The sequence below is a fragment of the Poecilia formosa genome, unplaced genomic scaffold, assembly GCF_000485575.1.
Source record: "Poecilia formosa unplaced genomic scaffold, Poecilia_formosa-5.1.2 Scaffold198, whole genome shotgun sequence".
Taxonomy (NCBI): domain Eukaryota; kingdom Metazoa; phylum Chordata; class Actinopteri; order Cyprinodontiformes; family Poeciliidae; genus Poecilia; species Poecilia formosa.
Window position 1 is genome coordinate 279,250 of NW_006800137.1, and position 22,949 is coordinate 302,198.

The 22,949-nt window shown below is 37.9% G+C and overlaps 1 protein-coding gene across 3 annotated transcripts in view; it reads right to left on the minus strand.

The window, feature by feature from the left end:
- ankrd13b (ankyrin repeat domain 13B) overlaps nucleotides 1-22,650 on the minus strand; it is a 45,967-nt gene extending 23,317 nt beyond the window's left edge. For 2 of the 3 annotated variants that reach the window (XR_001664044.1, XM_016678996.1), the window contains exons 1-2: nucleotides 22,179-22,650; nucleotides 723-858 (exon numbers count right to left, since the gene is read on the minus strand). Coding sequence is in view for 2 of the 3 variants with exons in the window: in XM_016678996.1 (XP_016534482.1) it covers nucleotides 723-858; nucleotides 22,179-22,391 (349 nt within the window). In the remaining variant the exon portion in view is untranslated. The remainder of the gene's footprint in view (nucleotides 1-722; nucleotides 859-22,178) is intronic. The other variant, XM_007566753.2, reaches the window with a different exon arrangement.
- Between the last annotated feature and the right edge of the window lie 299 nt (nucleotides 22,651-22,949).

A 22,949-nucleotide genomic window follows, 5' to 3' on the forward strand; every position in this document is an offset into this window, starting at 1 on the left:
GCCGTCAGGTGTAAACGTAAAGTGGCTTCAACTATAAATCATCACTAACTGTTTCTCGTGTAAATCAGGTCATCCTCATCCGTTTACCTCCATTCATATTTCAGGCTTTAACAAGTGATCCATTTAAAGCTGCAGAAATCTTGACCAGGCATGCGATGAAACAGTGACAATTTCAAGGTTAAAATATTAATGATTTCACACTCCCACATCCTGCCATTGCCAGATGTCCATACCACGTTTCCACAGAGCCAGCAGAGAAGAGCTGCCTGACAGAGTCTGCCTAAAGAGCAGGTGTGACTGGAAAAAAAGTGCATAGAGCAGCAAAACGAGTCAACGTAATAATCTTACATACATTCAATTCAATCACATTTAATTAAGTAAGATTATCATTTCTATTTTCTGTTCATACAGGAAGCATAAGCCTTTAACATTTTTTTAAATAAAAGCAACAAGAAACTTATGAAAAATTTTGTCAACTGCATTGAAAAAGACACTTTAATTGTTGTCAATGTCATTTTTCTTTATAAAGCAGACTTATAATTACATCAGTATGGATATTTCGTTGAACAAGATGCACCTCACAGCACATTTATCTTAAAACATACTCAAGCCTCCGATGGGCCAATCTGTATACAAAGGCTTATGCATAATGTAAAATATGTGCATTAAGGCAAACAAATGAAATTTTCAACACACACACACACACACACATGCACACTCACCAGTCCAGCCATTACGGTTCTCCTTGCTAACGTCAGCTCCGTGCTGCAGCAGGATCCTGGCACAATCCAGGTAGCCCAAAGTGACAGCCAGGTGGAGAGGAGTCCGTCCACGAGGGTCCAGAGACTCTACATCCGTCTAGATCAGTGGAGGCAAGGACAAGAGGGGTGGAATAAGGAGGAGCAGACGTGAGCGTAAGGGCTGACAGAGAACATTTAGATTTATAGTTAACCGTTGTCGTACAAAAGGAGGAAATGTTTGAGGAATGACAGAAAGAACAAAACGAGACGGTGAGCTATGGTAAAAAATGTCTCGCTACCTTAACAAAGACATTTAATCATGCTTCACTGAACTTTAACACTACACGGTTTCTTTTATTTAAAAAGTACAGACTAGACTGTTAATCAGGCCCAAACTCCCACTTATTGTCTATAAACCGTAAAACAATCTGAAATGTTTTTCCTAAGTCACAAATTTCAGAAATCAGAAGTTCAGACTTTCACTTTATCAATGTTTCAAAAAAAGGTAAAATTGATCTTAGAGGCTTCTTTTGATTTCTCAACTCTCTATTATAGAACATAAAAAAGCTGAAATTACAAGCTTGTACTAGAAAAGACACACTTAATTACTCTTTTGAACCCCCCTTTGGTTCAGTTCCAGCATTGAGTCTTCTTGGATACAGATTAACTGCATCTGATCAACCATAATAACATTTAGCTGCTCAAGTCGCACCATTTGTTCATTTGTGTTGTTTAGCTTCTGCCATAGTTTGAGCATCAGAATGATCTCATTGGCCAAAATGTCGATCTGAAGAAAAGCACAAATGCACAGCAACATGTCTGGACTGTGGCACGGAAAAGTCAGTCAACATTAGTTAGAGGAAAGAAATGACATTAAATAAAACTGGATGTTTCTCCATAATGATAAAAAGAAAGATCAAGGTGGATGGTAATAGGCTTACAGGAACAATAAAGGACATGATGGAGTTTCCAGTTGCTAGTGATTGTGTTGTATATGTGAAAACAATTCCTTACAGTCCCCACTATGTCTGGACTAAGAAAAAAGGCCAGACGGCTTTAATTCCAAGGAAAAATATTGGTCTGATTAAAATCTCCCAAATTAATGTGTGAGGATGTGTTGTGGTTTGATTAGGCTAAAACTTTTGTCTACAATTGTGTGACCCACTAACAAAAGAATGACCCAGAATGAAGCATGGTCATGGCAGTATCATGCTTCGGCTTACTTTTCTCCAGTGAGCACAGTAGTTTGAGAAAAAGTTGTAGAAATTAATGAACAAATACCAACTGGTTTCAACATTAAACTGGTTAGCTAGGAAGCTAAAGACCAACAATGTTTTGTTTTCCAGAAGAGAACGGTCTCATCAGAAGACCAGGAAAATCTCTGGGGTCACCAGCAGCACAGTTATTGGGGTGGACTACGTGGATTTTACCATAAATATAAATATTTGACATTTGTGTTTTTCTTTTGAAGTAACTTTTGCAATTACTGTTTCTGACTTTTGCTTTTTTTTAAAAAGTTTTCTGGTGATTTATTTATTTATTTAACTTGAGGCCATTTTAGATTAGATGTATGCCCATCATGAGCAGGACTCAGAAGAGATGTTGTATCTCTTTCAGTTGAATTCTCGTCTTGGTGTACATCACAAAAACTTGGTCGGCAGGTTTTTTGTTTTACTAATTATAGGCGCAACATTTGCCTCAGTGATCCTAGATCTGCTGTAAGTAGAGTAAGTGATCCTAGATCTGCTGTAAGTAGAGTAAGTAAGTGGAGTTTTGATGGTCACAATTTTCTGGGGAATGGCTGATCCAAGGTCAGTTCTGTTAATCCTAAGGGCTCGACTCTGATTAAGGTTTACTTTTTGAGATAAGCATTTGCCAGCATCAGCAATATAGCAGACTAAAAGGAAAAATCTGCCTACATAATGATACTAATACTAAGTACCACAGGAGAACACGGGAAAGTGCGAACATATGCCGATTTTTGGGGAACTTTTAAAATCAGCAGCTCAAACAGGACAAGTCAGCATGAGGAAGCTGCTTTGATGAACGACAGTGTAACAGAAACGCTCAGCAATCAGTAACTGCATTCTTCTGTTTTGCTTATTTGCAAGGGAAATAAGGAGGACCACAATGATATACAGAAAACCAGAATGCATGAGCGCAGAAAGATGCTCACAAACACACAACAAGCACATGCTCTTACGCTGTAATATCTTGGATCGTGTTACAATAACTGAATTTAGTGAGCGAAACATAATACCACAGTGCATGTCAGCGGATGAAGCTACCTCCATTACGCTGCTACCTCGTAATCTTTGGCTAACAGTTGTGTGCTCTGTCATTTGAACGAAATAAAAAAAAAGAGAGAAAAGGAAAAGACTCTAATCAAAAACAGAAAGATTTCCATTGCAGTAGGCTGTGCCCGTCAGCAATACATACAAAATGGCACCTAAGGGACGGAGATGAAGAAAATAAATGGGACAGCGTAATGAGGGAGTCCCCCAGGAGCTACGGAGACAGGGGAATGGATGCAGATACATAGCAACTAAAGCAGCACAACAAGTCTCTGATAGGAAGGAAGGGGTCTGTTGATTATTAGTTGCTATTGGTTTAATGTACAAACACAAAGGTAAGCATTTAAAACCTAAAAGGAACAAACCTCTCCCCCCCAATTGGGTATTATTATTATTATTTTTATTTTTTTTTTATCTATAATGTCCTTCCTAAGGTTTCTGTGTTTGTAATGCTTTAGATTATCAGCTTAAGCTTTTGGGTGGGGGGTTTGGAGCACTGCTCAGTTTCAGCTAAGGGTGAGCAAATAATATACAGGACAGAGATAGAATATTAGAAAGAAGCTAATAAGGGAGAGCATAAACAGGAGCATATGGCAAGGTGAAAGGAGGTGGAAGGAGAGAGAAAGTGACGGCGGCTGGGTTGTTTCAGAGGAAGCAGAGGTTGTTGAAGGAGACAGTTCAGATAAAGCACAGAGAGTTGCCAGAAAACAGTGTGTACCATGTTCCTTCTTTCACTAAAGAAGGAAGAATGGGAATATACAGAATTTCATAAGACTCATTGTCATATTATTTATTCTACAGCATTTCGCATTGATGGATTATGCTACAAGCTAAATGGCGTGGCAAGTTTAAGCAGCCATGATAAATGGGTCTCTCCAGTGTCATTCAGTGTAGATTAAACTCTTAGTCCTTTTATGTACCTCATTCAAACTCCGAGCGAGTTAACTCAAAACATCCCAAAAGGCTTGCTGAAGATTTCCCGGACTCAATTACTGTCAGGCTTGCACTTGTTTATGCCTCTATTTGGGTTGATTTCTTTGACCCAGCCACCTCTTCGTTGTCGGGCCTCCAATGACCCGTAACCAACACCGAAGAGAAAGAAAAAAAAAAACTCCTACACTCAATTTTTCAAAGTAACACAAGTCACAATGTGAGAGATATGTTGCGATGACACCTCCGAGGAGTATCTGCAAACAGCAGCAGCCTGAAACTGCAGCCTCGGCCTGATTGTTGATCCGTGTTGTCCGGCTTACTCATAATGCTTCCAGCACATGTAGCAATTCTTACAGACAGAGGGCAGAGCTAACAGAGCTAAGAGAGAGAGGTGCTCTCATTTAGCCCATTCTACATCAAACTAACTTTAATACAAATGTCATCTATGAAAATGAAGACCGTGTTTTGCCATGTGGTTTTGACACAGAAGGTAGCTTTAAATTAAAATTTCTGGTAATTTAATGGTGTAAAAATCCCTGACATTATGCAGTTCCATCGATTTACATAAATGTTAATCAATAGTTATAATATTTTTAGCCACTTTGAGCATTCTTCCTCTCCTCAAATTGAATTCAAAATGTATTTTTAATAAACTAAAGTTGTGATGATTACCGATATAAAAGCCAGTGCAGCACATACCCATGAAGTTTTGCATTATTAAAGTACCCTCCAGAAGGGCATTTTTCTACAGAGCAAATCATAATAAAAACATGAAGAAATGTCAGTTTTTACACTTTCAACAGAATATCATAACACTTTTACAAACTCTGTCAAAAGATGCATTTGCGGACGCAAAGCACTCTTTTTCCAGGAACCTATTTTCCTGTGTCTTTTATTTACCTCGGCTGTTCGCATGCGAGCGTTTTAACTGGGGAACAGGGTCGATACGTCAGCAGTAATGAGCAGAAATGAGCGGTAACACCACAAACCGAAGCAGTGAGCATCAAACTCTCACTCGCAGCTCGGGAAAGAGGATCACATTGTGAGCTTAACAGCCACGGTTTTCACTTGCAAAGTATATATTCACACGTTGGTCAGTTTCTCTTTTGACACAGGTGGATTTAAATTTAAAAATATATCTTAAACCATTTTAAATTGGTAGTATTGAGTTAAAATCTTGAAAACATTCGATCAGTTCAACATCTCTGATGAAGTCCCTCCACAACAACATTTTTCTGTTAGTCTAGGACAGTGGTGTCCAAAGTCGGCCCTCTGTATACGAGCACGCAAGCAGCTAAAGGAGACAGTGGGAAACACAGAATTATTTATTCCTATCACCACAAGCTTAACAATATATCAATTACCAAGTATTTCATTGCCTGATTGCAGAAATGAGGGCCAACCGGTGTTTTGTAGTCTGCCCCCGGTGGCCATTTAATGATCTGCAGTTTTTAGTTCCTCTGGTTTTTGGCACTTTAGCCAGGCAAGACAAAATGACTCAGAAGGATCACTTAAGCCAACTAAAAGGAAAGGTTTTTCCAGCTCTACACCCTGACCTGCAGACATACTGTCATAATAACTCATTCAGATGGGAACAATGTTTAGTTGAAAAACAGAACATGCAGTTCATTAAATCATGATGAAGAACTCTCCTCCTCTCACATTAACAAGATAGGAATTCTCAGGAGGCAATACAGATGTTTACAACTAATGGGCCGTGCACTCTGTCGACAGTCTTCTCTTTCTGTTTCTTTTAAACAAACAAACACACACACACACACACACACACACACACACAGAGACAGACAGAGTTTCGCTGGCCCCTTTTCACTTGTGCGATTCAGGTTTCAAAGTGGAAACATGATGTCATTCCAGGTAATCTCTTAGTTTCCACTCACCAGTAAAATTGACTGTGTGTGAGGATAAACTACTTTCACAGAGTAAAGCAGAATATCTGCTTTGGATTTGTAAAACTAATTCACGGCTTCCCAAGTTAAATATAAAGCTGGGGGTAGCAGTGTGTACCACAGACTGACAGAGAGGCATTTCTAACATATTTCATGCAGAGAGTAAATCGATCACTTGGTCAATAATGTCCCACATTCTAACTTGCCATATAAAGATAAGATGGAACAAATAACCTTATCTCAGCCCTGTCTTAATAAGTTATAGCAGTGAGACAACAGGCTGTCCAGACCTTGTTTTACGGCAGATTTTATGACTTGCTGTAAGAGATGAAACAATTTTCTTTTATGTTTCCAGGAAGTCACGTGAGTTTCTGGCTCTGGCAGAATGGTAATTAAACATCCTCATTATTAGATGCAGTTAGTTTTAGTCGTCTAGAAAGAAAAAAATGTTGAAGGCTTAAACAATAACCAGGTAAACGGTAAGAATGGACAACAGTATACTAGTCACTCAGATTATATGACGAAAAAAGGGTTCCTCTAACAAACACACACGAGTATCCCGTAGAAAATCTCTTATCACATAGATAGATTGTAAGAATACACCACAGAACACCAGCAACGATAGTGAAAAATTATCATCTGTGAAGAGATAAATCTCTTTGTTATATCTACGCTTTCAACGGGTAAAATGATTAGACAGCATAGGATAAATTTACAGTGCTACACTGAAAATACTGAGTTACATTTATGCATAAATCTTGATTAATCCAATCAGTTAGGTAGACTTTAAGGGTAGACTTTAAGACATAAAAACCAGAATGACTTTGAATGTTCTGCTTTTAAATTCAGACAAGACGGGAGCCTATAAAACACAAACTGCTTAGTCAGTCGCTTGTTTTTGATGGTGTTTACTTGGGCTCCAGTAATAAAGTAAAAAAAACAAAAAAAAAACAACCAGGTGTCATTTTTGAAAAGGTCGTGTTATTTAAACCCCATATTAAACAGGTTTCTAATGCATCCTTTTTTCACCTCCACAATATTGCCAAAATTAGAAATATTCTGTCCCGAGTGATTAAGAAAAATGAGTTCATGCATTTGTTACTTCAAGGCTGCGCTTTTGTAATACTTTATAATAAGAAAGTGCAAAAAAAAGTTTTCTGCGTAGCCAGAACACTGCGGCAAGAATTCAGAAGAAAATTAAATAGATATATTCTCAGTTTTTACCCTCTCTTCTATGGCTCCTTGTTAAATCCAGAATCAGAGATACAATTCGCCTTCTTGAAAATAAAGCTTTTAATAATCAGAGTACTGGTTGTAACGTAGCGAGTTCTGAATGGCTTAAGAAAAATTAACAAAGATAATGATAGTATATAGGTGTCGGAAATTCCAAGTCAAAGTCTGAAAAGAAATCTGATTGAGGTCATGTGGTCAGAGTCATGCAGTCCCTGTTCTGTCAAAAGCTTTTTCTCTTATTCATTAATATTATCTTTTGAAACCTGCATTTTTTTTCTTTGGTAATTAAAGGCTGGGTGCAATCAAGCAACAGAACAGTGAAGCAGTGTTAAATTTCATACTGGCATTTTGCTCAAACCAATGTAAGGCAAAAGAATAGATGTAAATCATGTGCCAGTTTTCTCACCCGTGAGTCTTTTGTATTTCCACAGGTTCGATTAGACAAATTAAAACTACTGATGTGTGAACATCTCTCCAGGCCAGAGTCTCAGGGCTGCAGACGGAGTGGTTTTGGCCCACTTTGGCTTCCTACTACCGAGGGAGTGCTGACGCAATTTCCAGGATTCCAATGAGAAGCAGACTATTTATCAAATAAAGAGCGTTTAGTCTGGTTTACACTGTTCTGGTAATGCCTTTATTGGCGTTCTGTGGTGTGTTATTACAATTTGAGTGGTCTGACTGCCAATACCTTTACAGTACAGAATAAATTAGAAATAAATCACTCTCAAGGCTTATTGACACCCCTTGAATATATGTGTAAAAATCCTGCAAATGCAACTTTTATCTTTATGTGTTACGTGTTACAATTTCTTTGTACATCCATTGTGTCAGATGAAAAAGTGTCACAAAAAAAAACATAAAAAATATTGTTTTATAAAAATTTCTGGTGGCACCCTTATTGGAATCAATTTAATTTTTATTTTTGATTAATTTTTGCTGCTGTGATCATTAAATTAGGAATCCATGGTTAACTCTATCCCACGGGTATAAATGCCTGAAAAAGTACCAGCATGACTTGAAGTTCTGATTTCTGTGTAAGTCACTGAGATTCTGTATAACAGACCAAGACAAAGAATCATTATGAGGTAGAAGGAAAACGATGGCATGTTTTGAAAAGGTGAATATTGGACCCATGCATTAATAATTGCCAAGTGTTAAACTTCTTGTGGTTTTAATGCGAAGAAATGACTAAAAAGTTCAAGAGTTGTACTAAATCTGGCAACGTACTGAAGCTACGGCATGACAGAAGCCAGTCAACCTTAGCCATTCTTAACAAAACAAAAACAAAACAAAAACATATCAAACAAGCAGGTCAGTTTTGTGCTGGTCAGAAAATTCCTTTACAAAAGTAGCCCCTTTTCCATATTTACAGCAGAAGGAAGATGGTAACAGGGGTACAAAGAAAATATATCCAAAGCTCACGTTTGGAGAAATGCAGCAAAGAGGTGCATCTTGGGATCATCAGCTGCCTTTTATTTTAAAGCTTTTTACACATCTCCTCCAGAAATGCCAATGGTAGCAGAGGGACCCGTATATGTAGCAGCAAACATCAACGAGTGAGTTAAGCCAGCAGAAGACATCAGGATTATTGTTATTAATCATATTCATTTTATGTATAATTTTTGTTTCAGGGATTTTTTTTTTAGCTATGTCTTTATACTTATTTTCTGTCATCCTTATCCCTAATCTCACCATTCATCCACTCTTCATTCTTGCTTTGCTTTCTCTACTTTTTCCACAGTTACATAATTTGACTCTTTTTCCATAGCCCACATCATCTTGGAGAAGTATCCAAAACAACTCCTTATTTCTTCATCTATGGTCCCTCTCTCTGCCTCATTTGTTCCTGCCCTCCTCCAATTGTGAGCTCACTGGGGGTTGCATTATTGATAGGCATCTCTATCTGTGGCATCTGCTCCTTCTCCTCCTCCTCCTCCTCCCGCCTCGGTTCTCTCCCTCCTCTCTCCCGCTCAGCGCGTGGTGCGCCTGATGCAGCTTGGCAGGTACTTAGGCCGACATCAATCTTTCATAAAAAAAAACACAACACACATGTATGTAAAAAATTTGCTTATACACGCAGCAGCCTTCCCAAATGTTTGTGCATGGGGCGCATAAGAGACCCATCAGGGGGGTGGTGCTATAAAAATAACTTGTTCCTCTTTCTCCTGCCTTCCTTTTCACCTCTTGATAGCCATCCTGATGGGAGGTAGACAAACGCTGGACTGCAGTTAAATGCTAATCACTGCTTTTAGATGAAAAGGACAGTGCTAAACCTACGTCAACAATGACTGAGGGAGAACAGAGCGAAGAACAAAACCTCTCGAAACGTCTGACATTCAACTCAACACAGCCGCAGTGCATCTCCGCTCGCACAAAGGCATTCGAGGCCCGAGAATGAAAACAGTGGAGGAACAAAAAGAAAGACCAAACCATCAAGTGAAAACACTGACCTACATTGCGGCATATTTAATGTTTCTGTTTCTCACCGCACTTCATCTGTTTAGCATCAGAGCCAGTTGAGGCTGACGGCTCAACAGACAGATGGCGAGATAAAAAGAGAAGTGGAGAGAAGGATGAAGACGCCGCTACGATGCGGATTGACCCGGCGGAACGGCAGCGGGAGCGAGGAGGAAGACGGTGGTTCTCTGAAGGGTGCTGACACCTGTTTAGTGCGTACATAAAACCACGGAAGGCTGACTCTCATAGCATAAACAGGTCATTTAAATAGTGCAGGTAGATTATGTGTTTAATTACATAACGTAGCCTCTTTAAGGTAAACAGCACAGCTGTTGCCTTCTCTGTGCATGTCAATGAGATGAATTAGATAAAAACACCAAATGATCCGGCAAGACACAGCTGCAGTGAGCCTCGGCTGATAATGAAATCAAAGGGTCATCCTTTTCTAGGACAGTCTGCTTCCGACTTGTCAAGTTCAAGAGCCTCCCGAAGCTTAAATGGGTGGTAACAACACAATTAGCATTTCCCCTTGAACACGAGGAGGGAGGCTGCTCGACGAATTCATATGTTTAGAAATGTCACAGTATTGATTTGTCTTCTATATTCAATAACACTTTTGAAAACTGCTTGCCTGTTTTAACATGTATACGCTGCAGACATTGCCTTCGGCTGAATTTAAGCTGGCGGAAAATGTCAGGAATCACATTTTTGTAGAATTCATAAAACTAAAAAAAAAAAAAAAAAAATGAAAGAGTGCAAGTTATAGAGAACAAAGAAAATGTACTTAAAAATGTAAAGATGTTTTTGCGTAAGGTTTTGGGGTTAAAGCTCACGTCATTTCTATCAAAAGTGGATTAAAGTATTAAATGCGCAATGAAACCAATAAAACCTAGTGAGTCTTTTAAGTTTAATTCAGTGTCTCCCATGACACTGTCAACATTAAAATGTAAAATGTACCAGAAAGGTTACTTTTTAAGAGATAATGTTACTGCTGTTCTTCATTTCACACCCTTGCAGTTACTTCATGTTCTATCACTTCAAATCCAAATCTTTTTTCCTGAACACAATCAAACTGTCTTTCACTGGACCTTTTGTACCAACCATCCATTGAATCCTTGAGTGAAAAGTTTTTCTTACAGTTGTGCCTGGCATATTTCACAGGTCTGGCAGATGTAATCGTTTAAATTTTACCAAAATGTTCTATTATTGCGAATAATTGGACATTTGTTGCAGTGAATGCAATTGGTAGTACAGACTTTTCACTTTTTCAAAGGAAATACAGAGTAACATAAACTCTTTTTAAAATAACATAATTAAAATGAAATTATATATAAGATTTAATAATTCACTATGGCTATTTATCATCAATACCTTCAACCATTAACATTCGTGAACTGATTAAGAGAAGTTCGTGGGCATGAAGTGGTTTGTTTACTACAAATGTAAGTAAGTTGAGATGAAAAGGCAACACGTTGCTACAAAATGTAAGTGTCTCTTGGTAAAAGGGTGAATGGACTCGGCATCAGCTATAAAACATTATCAAAACCAAAACTAGTCACTAATCTTTCCATAAAAGATTTGGCACTGCATTGTTACTGAAATATGTGTTAAAATCTATTACTTTTTGGGCTTGAATAGTTTTTAGTAAAAGGAGGTTGTGTTTACCTTTTATTTATTTTAAGATTTGATGCTTTTCTTAGTTCAATATGGTGCTCAACGTTTTCAAATCTTTGTCATAGGATATCGCAACGTACAAAGCTACTGGATTCACTAAATTCAGGATGTTTGAAATCACGCATCGCAAATGACAATACAGCAGTATTGAACGAAATCACCTTTAATATTAGCTGGATGTTTTGGACTTTGGACATTTTTAAAACAAGCATCTATCAGCCTGTACTTGTCGTTCCTTTTTAAAACAATTTTCTTTAATCTTCTCATAGTCTACTGTAAGTGTTGTTTTTGTTTTGTGTCTCCGTGGCAATTCATCTGAATCCAGCTGTATAGCAGAAGCAGCTGACAGCTAACATACTTCTTTCCCAATGCCTAATTAAAAATCTGATGCAGTAATAAGAGAAGTAGCTGCTATCCATCTCCTACATCTGCAGGAGATAAAGCGTCACGTGCGATAGATGAAATTACATTAAATTACTTGTTGCTCATTACTCATTAAGTGCATGGGTGTGAAATGGTTTCTTGATGGGTTAGAAATTAAAGTAGGATGGTATGAAACGGTAGTGGATGGATATTAAATGAAAACTTGACATGGCGGCAGTGTGTAGTGCCCCAGAGCCAAATGAAGCCCTCAAACATCTTTGCGCCTTTCGCGTAAAATCTCCATCATCACGTTTGGATGTGAAGAAACTCAACTACAGAAACCTGACAGATTTTTGTACCAATGACAAGAAAATGCTTACATCGCCTCCTTTTTTTTCTTCCTTGTAATCTTTCACCATCTTTTCTATCAGGTAATGTTCCAAACTCCACAACTACCCCCAAAATTAAAGACCTCTAAGTTCATTTCTAAACTGATTCTTTTACAAGAACATAACAAAAACGTCTGAACTGGTATAAAATATTATGCCCAACAAGCCATTGAATATTACGTTTTATAAAACTTCATCTATCCATTATCTTCCACATATGCTCCTATAGGCATCCTGATCCTGAACCTCTGATTTCTTTTGATATGAGCAGATGCTCTACAACAAGTCTCCTTCAGATTTACATACTTGGAAAAAAAAAAACAAAAGAAAAAACACACAACTAATATTTTAGTATATTTATGTGCAAGTCAGGTACATACATGCTCAAAAAGACTTGTTGCTGTATTTGCATCAAAAGGTGACACAAGGTAGCTAAATACGAACGCATGCTACTTTGAGGGGGAACAGAGACTCATGGATAGAAGGAACCGGATTCTGCACACCGGTCTTGTTAAGTTTCCCTTCCTGAAGATAAGCCAAACTGTCTCCTGAGCAGCTCAAAGTTTGATCTCAGTTTATATTAGGACACGTGCGCCTATGCTGAGCAGCAGCTGCAAGTCCAAATAAAGTCTTATGTCTGTGTTGTCTTATCTAACAAAAAACAGGCACCAAAGTAGAGTACACCAGGAAAAGTTCACAGAGATGAGGCTCTGACCTCAAGCCCTGTACCTTTAAATGCCTAAATCCCATGGCTGATTCTTGTTTTTTAAAATTAGATTTTTTGTGTGTTAAAAAATACTGGTGACAAAATCTGCTCTGTTCAAGCTCTCATGCAATAGCATCCTTGCTTTGCTGTGCTGAAATCTGACTGAGATTTCATCGAAGTGAGGGAAAAAAAAAGACAAGTGGGGACGGATGAATGGGTCCTTGCAAGAAAACGATGGATAGAAAGAGTTGGGGGGAAAAACTGTAAGAAAAACTAAATACATGTCACATAGAGACAGACAAAGGACAGAAAGTGGAGATGTTTGAAGACAGGTGCATGCAGAACTCAAGTGATTGACAGAGTTGTTCAGGACTGGAGTGAAAGCAATGAAAATGTAAGGCTAAATCACGGCCCTGTTCCCTTGAGCCAGCAGCACGGAGAGGGATTTTATAGTGCTGATCTGACATCGGCTTCATGCTGAAGATGTCATAATTAAGGTATACAGAGTGAAGGGTAGAGACGGGGGTCAAACAGAGACGCGGGCAGGAAACAACACTTGAGAAAACTTCATGTCATTCCCTGCCTTTGCCCTTAGACAGACCAACGCCACTCAAATAGTCCTGTTCTCAATCAATTAGATGGTTCTATTTCTAGATAAAAAACAGACTCTGCTCATGACTGAGGGACCGTTGTTACTTCCTCTACACATTCTGTCTTTTCTCCAGTCTATATTATGTATAACTTTAAACTTTTTTTCCATCACTCCCTGGTTTAGTTTGTCTGTTCCCTCTTCACTTCTTGGAATTCATTTCTTCTCACTTGCTAAATATGTTATCCTCTCCCTCACTTCACAGGAAAGCAAACTGTGAAAACAAACTCCACAGTTTGTTTTCCTTCCTTCCTGGTTGTATATATTTTCTCTGTGCTTAACTGTGTGACTGTATTTAATATTCCATTCCTCCTGCTACCAGTTTTTGTTCAGACTGCAGGCATGTATTACTGTTTCAGATCTCACTTGTTTACTTAGCTAAATCAAAAGTCAAGCACTCAACACAGTCTAAACACCACCTACTATCCAATATGATAATGGGTTTGTCATGTTAGGTTAAAAATACGACTTTCTCTAAGGTGTCTTGTTGATGGCTGGCAGGTTAAATACGTGTGTAAGCACATCCCATAGGCCATAAGATGATTAGAGTCTACTGCAACCCACTGACAAGTACAACTCCTGGTTACCATAGAGACTGAACACAAAAAAGGTGGACAGACATTGCTGTTCAATGATTTAAACTCATTTGTGTGGTAGATGTTGATCCCTTCCCAAGTGCTGTTAGATCTCCTTCACCTGAAAGAAAACCTTAGAAAATAAAATTTATTTATCTTGGCAAGATAAATAAATTTTGTTTCATCAAATATTTTTTTTAAATATATATTAAATAACACTGTTACTTGTTACCAGTTTCTAGCAGCTAATCCTTAAGTCACTCTTTATATTTTGAGCCTGTTGAAATGGTAGCATTGTCATCAGGTAAGAAAATGTCTTCAAGGAAATCTTGCTATGACGTAGATAAAAAACCTAGTTTAGTTTTTTGTTTGTTTTTAGAAAAACAAACAAATCTGGTCATAAGCTTAAATCTATGGCTATTAAACATGACAGACCCACCAAGTGCTCTAAACAAAAACAACCTAGGGCAAATTTAAAGAAAACTCTGAAATTTTCTGGTAAAATTGTACAATATGGCTGCTGCCGGGACTGATGTCTAGTCTAATCATCTTTTGTCCAGCCATGAGGACATCCACAGCTCTCTTCTTATCCTCATCTTCGTATTCTCTTGTCTGAATAAGATCATTAACACCCACAACTTTCTGTCCATTCTAATGTTGAATCAATAGTTTTCTCTGACCTGTCTGACATGATCCTGCTGCAGCAACAAGTTGAACAGTCTAGTATCTTCAAGTGCAACAGGACAGGAGTCACAATAAGATTTTATAAGGCTGAGCTCAGAAAATCCAGTGTGAAATGTTTTGCACACTGTCATTTCCTGTCAACACTATAAAACCAGCACTATACTCCTCTTATTTTCTTCCTCTTATGGAAGAAAATAAGAAGAAAAAAAAAGCATAGTTATGTTTCTGGTAACATGATATACCAAGGTTTTAAAAGGTTACGATTTTATTTATGTTTTCCATCATATAATTTTGACAGTATTGCATTTTTTTTTTGTGAGATACACAGCAAATGGTGATCTAAGTTTTTTCAAACTGTGTTTTGCACTCCCCCTGTCCCACCTGTGGCAGCACAGTGCTGGTTGCTCATGAAGAATACAAAGACATACTTTGGAAACTAAAGGAACACCAGCCTTTATGGAGCAACAGACCATACGGCAAAAGCTGCTTTTGATTTCTGAAAAGCAGCTGTCAGCAGACCCTACCTCTGTCGATGATAGGCTAACTAATTACCAGCTAATGAAAGCTTTTTCTATTCCCAACGTATACAAATGTTCTCATTCATAAGGGCTACTGTTTTTGCTGACAGTAACTTTCAACTTAATCTAACTACTTGTGTGAGTCATGACTGAAGTAGAATGTAATCCTTGATGTCCAGTGTATTGTTAGGATTTGCCAAATTCTTTTAACTTTTTTGAAGGTCATTGAATGGTTGACCCTTCTAAGTCTCACCCAATGACAGGTACACCTTGGACAAGTTTCCAGTACATCACAAAGCACGGCACGTGCCCAAATATTAAGTTGTTTGTTTTTGATAAAAGGTCAAAAAATATTTAGGTTATTTAAATATTAATCGTGTTTCCACCTCAGAGAGGACGGTTCAATTATATCTTTTCCCAACTGGACACAAGGTTGAATGGTCTCAAACACAGTTTTTTTACGAGCTCGGATTTAGTGCCAAATATAATCAATAATTTTACTCTTCTGAATAACATGTTCATGTTTTGCATGAAACAAAGTATAAGCTGATAGTCACAGCATCGAGTCACTAAGCTTTTCAAATCAAACAATCAGAAACACAGCTGGATATTTCATATACATGAAAGTGGCAAATGGAAATGAATATAGAGTCATCATCTAAGTAGATCTTGGACATGAAGTTCTGAAACAGAGAGATGTGTATATTACTTTTTACCCAGAGAGCCATGCAACCATGCTTACTTCATTGTTTGTTATCAACTGAGAGCCACCAAAGCTATCAGAGAAGAAGAACTATGATGAAACAGCTACACATTATTGCCTTCATAGCTTAGCTTGTCAGAATACGACTGTAAAGTGACATCTTAATGCGTGCTGTATAATGTGATGTCATGGGCGCTATCAAGGCACACTCTGTCATTATAATAAATTGATGCACTTGATCTGTTCCTCTCTCCAGTCTCTCTGTTTTTGTGTCAGAGCGGTTCATAACATCTGCCTTTCCGCTCCCTAAAAGTGGGTCAAAAACTTACTTTAGTTTGGAAAGTATGTCAAGTGACGGGATGAGCCCTCCGTTTTCCCACTAACAGAATGTAGAATAAGATTCTAAATGTTTTAGTCACAGTATATCTGATATTTCAATTTGATTTGATCAAAACTGGTAGTACTTAGTACTCTCTTTCTGAGACAAAGCCAGAAAGATGACAAAGCCAGAACCTCAACACAGGAAGCAAAACTCACAGTTAATCAAAGAAAATCTGACCAATTTTTATATTTTGTTTTGCTTAGTTTGTTGCTGCAGATCCATTTAACATGAATAAAATGCCCACTTTCATGTGACATTCCTTTCACATATTTCCTTGATATGTTACGGATTTATTTCTCACTGTAATCATTAAACTTTAAAATTAGATTTAAACTTTGATTCAATGGTCAGCTCATGGTGATTTTCTCATTGTCTTTGAAGGATATATTCTTATCTCTGACTTAAAGTAAAAAAAATAAAATAAAATAGCATTAAACACCTGGTCTTTAAAATGTGTGATAGTAATGTTTTCTGGAGGGTAAAAGCAAAAGTGAGATAAATGACCGATTAATTGGTTCTTAATTGAGACTAATTGATTAACTAGTTTAATTTAGTGCTTCCCATATTACTTATTTTTTTCTCTCTTATTTTAAAGGAATCGTTAGAGGTAACATAAAAGTTGCTAGTGATTTCTTAACAAGTTTGAGCATATTTATTTAACAACTTGATAGTTTTGACACAACTTCACTAATGAATGTGGAAATTGCTGGAGATAAACATGAATGTAGTTGAGCCATCCCAATGTTTGTGTTTCATCCAGTTGACCTCCTTGGTAACAAACATAGTAGGTTACTGTGAAATGTAGGTCGGTGGCCCATATTAGTATGGTTGGAGATTTCTAAATCTAAACATGGGAATCTAAGTCTGGCTAGCTCAATCCATGTCATGCAGTGTCCTGGTTAATTACAGCCTGAAAGGTCAACTAAGCGTCAGTCAAACTTTGAGAAAGGACATATTGTCCTGATTTATGTATTGGGCATATAATAATTTATATTTACTAAACATTATTGTAGTACCAGTCTCATATTCCCCTTTTCATTTCTATTCCAGGTCATGGAGTTTACTATGACTAAATTTGTTTCCTTGTATTGTAAAACTGTATTTAAATTGAAATAAGCCAATGACGTGCCAGTTATCCAAAACACTACTTTGCATCTGCCAGTATCTGTGCGTGGTTTTCCAAGGTTTGTTTGTTTTTTTTCAAAGGCAAAAGCTTGGGTTTGGGCTGTGTTATGTTTACTGTCCCAGATCCTTTCAGCAACTGAATGTAACTGAATGTAAATGTAACTGAATGTAACTGAAAAGTACATAAATAATCGATGATTTCTGAAATCTGATGTTTGCTATATAGTAATTTTATGCTTAGTCTCACCTATGAGCTTTTAATGCATGTGAAATGTTTAAACATGCAAAAGAACTCTTTCTATTTCACAGTTAAAATGGCAATGCAAATGTGAATACACAACCTGATGTAGAAAGTCAAACAGAGAAAACAGGGTGGCGAAAAGAGACAAAGCTTTCATTCACGACCTGCTTTGTCACACAGCCTAGTACCTTACTGAATAGAGGGAATTACCAAGATTGAGAAAAAGACATCTTTAGCAGTTTTTACATTTTAATATGCAGTAGTCTGGATTTTCTTGTGTCGTTCCAAACAGTCCCCATGAAACATGATGTGGGCAGCATATTGCTAGCTGCTCATAACTGATGAGAAGATGGAAACAGCTAATTATGAGCCTCAGGAGTTGGGATGGTCAGGAGCTGACATGAAAAAAAATAAAAAATAAAAAATCATCACCCCAAAAAACTAAACAAAAACAAAGAACAAAATCTCTTGAGACTTTCTACACGTTTTCTGTTTTGGTGTTGAAATATTGTCTGGGCAGTTTTTTTTTTTTTTTTTAAGTTGCTTTAAAAACAAAAATACAAGCTACCGTTTTACAAAAGGAGCTTGAAACTGCGACTTTTACTATTCAGTTCAGTAAATTACCATGGCGGTTCGCCAATTACCTCGGATGCCTTTCATTGTAATGAATAATCTAACCAATTAAAGTTTTACTTCAGTAATAACCCACATATATATATAAAACATTACTTGGAATTATGGCATCTCATTATGAAAATTTAGAGAAAGCGTATAATGAATACTTCTTTGTTAGATTTACTGAAAGCCACTGCCCCACACCACAGCCTGTAGCTTTCACTGCAAAGGTATTCTTAGATTTCCATGCAGCAGCAAAACGGACTGTCACCGTTCTTAGCTCACTCAATTGGCTTTACTGAAAACACTTGGCGCTTTCCCAAAAATACTACACCTGTGGAACAATAACTGCAAATTTATGAAGATACATTTGAATTATGGTTGGTTATGATTCTATGATGGGGGGTTGGCAGAACCTAGAACCGCATACTTGAAGTTCTTTTATTTAAATAATTGGATCTCACAATGACCTCAAAACATAAATGTTCTGGTGTTGACAGACATGAAGGTCTGCACGATACAACTTTTCATCCATTATCTAAACATATTTACCCTTGGGAGGTAGGGAGGGATGCTCCAGAGGTCTTCAAGTAAGAGGTGAGGTGCATCCTGGACAGGTCACCAGTCCATCGCATGGAAACTTTACAGCTTGTTCCCGTAGAATGGTTTTATTAATGAGAGTAATCATGTTTTCCTAACCAGTTTTCTAGTGCTTTATGTCAGTAGTAGTAGCAACTAAAATCAGAAAGTATTTTAAAAACAAAGTAGCTTCATAAAGTTTTAGATCCAGCACAATATGAACCTGTCTTTTATTGATTTACAGTACCAAAACCTTCCAACTTTGTTGTCTATCTAATTTAATACCATATACAGTCATTTCTAAGCACATTAATGGTAAAGAAAAATACAATACAATGAAGAGAAAGAAACGTATATACCAGGACACAAATAGTTTGACACACAAGGTTTAGTCCAGAAGGTGTGCGAACGCAAAAGTTCAAAATAAAAATGCTTTCAAGTTGATAAAATCCATTAAATGCCAATTTATATACAAGGGTACCATATCTCCCTTTAACTAGCAATTATCATGAAATCCATTAAAATATTATTGTAAACCTGTAGCTTAGAATTACTTTTACAGGAACATGATTTCTGAAGTTTGATATTCATTAAAATTACACAATGAACGAATGCCTTGTTTGGTGGATATCAATGAAGTTGCATCCCTTTAAAAAGAAAATGCTAGCAGAAAGAATTTAATTCTATTTAAAGCTCACGGATACTTTATCAACTTTCGTTCAGGCTCCATGGTAACCAACCGTTTTACAGTCCCCCCCTATTCATTCGCTCATTTGGGTATTAGCGCTGACACCTACCACAGCATCAAATTACAGAATTTACAACAGACGTACCTTGTTGCGTTGTTGCCTGGATAGAATAATGTTAGCATTCAGCACCACGTATGTCCAGGTGGATCCAAAGGTGTTGCTAAGGAGTTTTTATCTCAGGCTACTTTCACAATGTAGAACGAAATTCCAAATATTTATGCAAAAATCTTATCTTTCGTCGTTTCCAATGTAATTTTTATGTGACCACCAAGTGACATGTGGATCTGATAAGCATTAATGCACATTCAAATGATGTTATTCATCAGGGAGTGTAAATGAAGAAACAAAGCAGAAACCTAGAACTCTGTACAAAGGTGTGAGTGTGAAGTCATGAAATGAAACAGAAGTCACAGCATCTGCCGTGCGCGTTTTTGTCCATTGTGTTTGCATTTGATCTTCCTACCTCTTTCAGTGGAAAATTGTGAGGTTGTCACATCTAAGTGTGAAAGGTGGGTTAAAGGCACTTTCAGGTTGGTTTGACCTAAATCAGTTACAAGTTAAATTTAGAACCACATATTAAAAAAAAAAAAGTGATTCAACCTGTTTGGATTGTAGTAAAACAAAATAATATTTGGAAAAACTGTTTTACACAGGTCAATCCTCAGCCACACCCTACTCCTGTTTTTTTTCCCCGTACCCTCTGTAATCAAAGCCCCAAACATTGAGTACGATCTGACTCGGCCAGCTGTCTGCCTTCTGAGCAGTTGTCCTTGAAGAACTTTCTCCAGAAGAAGCCCGCTGTTATCTTTCATCCATCATCAAAGATTATCTTCACCTTCATCAAAAACTGAACAAAGAACCCTGCAGTGTTGTGCGCAGCCATTCTCCAACTAAGGTGTACATAATTATTAAAGACCATATAAAGTATTTACATGGACTTCCGTTATGATGGAGCTGCCTTTCTATGAAGAGGTTCTGCATCCATCATAACCCTGGAAGCTGCTACTTAAATGTAACTTAATGGACCTGTTGGTGACTTCTGTTTCAGGACATATATGGGATATCATCAAACTTCACGAATAAGAAAAGAAATGAAAAGTATGGCAAAAAGAAAAATTGTAAGTCTGACATACAATGACAAACCCTTGTGATAATGGTTTTAGGTCCAAGATGCATTGGTTAGAAATAAAAAAATCTTCTAGGTTCCATGTGGATCTGTCATAAATAGCATTCAAGAGCACCCGCCCTGGTCTTCTAAGGTGCTGCTTTCTCATAGTGAGCTGAACACTTAAATTAATAAAGAAATTCAATAAAAAAAAAATCAAATGCAATTTTTTTCTCAGTCTACCTTTTTCAAAACTTTGTCATTAGTGAAATCCTCCTAGAAATTCCTGCTTCGCTACACGTGTGTGTTTTCATAGTCAGTGCACGTTTCTTGGTGAATCAACAGGAACTGCTACAAAACATATTTCACTCAACAAAATCTTTTTTAGCACCAACTTCTACATTAGAGATTTCAGTCAGTCGTCTGCCAGGCATTCTATGCTTTTTCAAAAAATCTGTTTGATATAGACATTAACTCCAAATGTTTTCCTTAGTCACTGTGACTGTAATCTTAAGCAACAGAGTTACATATTCATCATAGTTTCAAGCAGCTGTGGTGTAAATGAAGAAGCTTCTTGGTATAGGATTTTGAGCAGAAAAGGTAAAAAAAAAAAAGTGTGCAGACATAGGCAAGCCTGCATAAGTGTGCGTGTGTGGGTAAATCCACCTGAACACGTGATGAAGTGTGTTGTCCTGTCTTCGTAATGCTGAGCCCTAAAAACCTGCAGCCATCTCATGTGTAATAGGTCAGTGCTTTAGAGCATTTAGAAAAATAAAAAATAAAAAATCCCAAGCAAGTGTGCTCTTGATTAGCCTCCCTCTGGCTCTCACAACCAAAATAGTGTAATTCTTATATCTGCCGTGCTCTGCTTATTGACTCCAAGGACAATAACAGTAAGCCACACATAGGGAAATAAATGTTCTATTTTATGGCATTTTATTGCTCATACGCGTTGTGCTGGCTGGCAACTGTTCGCCCACATTATCCATCAGCATCTGCATTGTTTCACCCACTCACCAGTGGACTGGATGCTGGTGGGAAGGTGGAGAGCCTGCACAGTTTGGAGTAGACACGGCAATAATGCTGCTTGTATGCACACAAATAAAGAGCCACTGACTGTGACATACACACACCCACACACCCCATTTACACAGAGGAACACCATCCCGCGCCACTCTGAATTTGCAAGGTGCGGCGGGGGGGGGGGCAAAAAAAAAAGTCGAGATACAACTTCTGCATTTTAAAAAAAGACAAGCAGGGTGGATAATTTTTTCAAACATCAGTAGCCTTCGTGGCGTATATTGACATCTAATGCATATCGGAACATTGAATGAATTCCAGTTTCACAAAGTCCACAAGTGTCTCCCTCCACCCTACTGATAATAATTAACTGCGCTAATATTGGCCAGGTTCCTCACGCGAAACGCTCCACGACTGGCGTGGAAACCACCACCCCTTCACAGCAATGTAGAATGATACATAGGGAAGAGAATATTGAAACAGGGCCATGTCTGAGAGGTAGAAGAGGAGGGCTTTGATCGCTCTTCTCGGTCTTACCTGCTCGCTGGTTGCCAGCTCCTTCTCCAGCTGACGGTGCTTGTTGTGCCACACCAGATAGTGGACAGGATAACGACTCTCCTCCAGAGTTTTCTTTGCAGAAATCATCCTCGGATCATAGTTTGCCCCCTCCTCTTTGTTTATTCCTCGGCAGTTCGCAAAAATACTTTGTGGTGAAATTACCCCTACATAGTCGTGCCCACCATCCTTCATCGACGGTGATGCCCAAAGGCGTGTAACCTTACGCGTCAGGAGTGACAACGAACCGACACTCGCTCGCCTTGAAATAAAGTGAAATTTTCAATAATATGTCAAGATAGTGGAAAAAGGATAACACTCCTGTCTTGATTGTCTCAGCAGATTCAAATAATACACCTTGAGTTCTTCTCGACTCGTTCCTCCACTCCTTTGCCTTTCTCTCTCCTCTTCCTCCTCTAACACATCTATCCTCCGCCTCTCCTCCCATCCGGTGGTGGTGACTGAGAAAGATGCACTGACAAGCCGCAATAAAAAAAATGTGCTCACACTCAGCCAATCCGCTGTCGGGGATGTGAGTTAAACACATGACTAAAGGACTATAACAAGAAATTAAAATCACAAATTGCCCGTTTTTAAAAATTAAATACACAACTCATTTGTTGCCCATTTTTTGTGTTATTGTTTGTGAATGTGCTGCACTTTTCATTTAACTAAAAACAGCAAAAACGCGATAGTTAGTGTGTTTTATATAGTAATGATGTCACATGTATGGATTAGTGAGTCTGTTTTGAA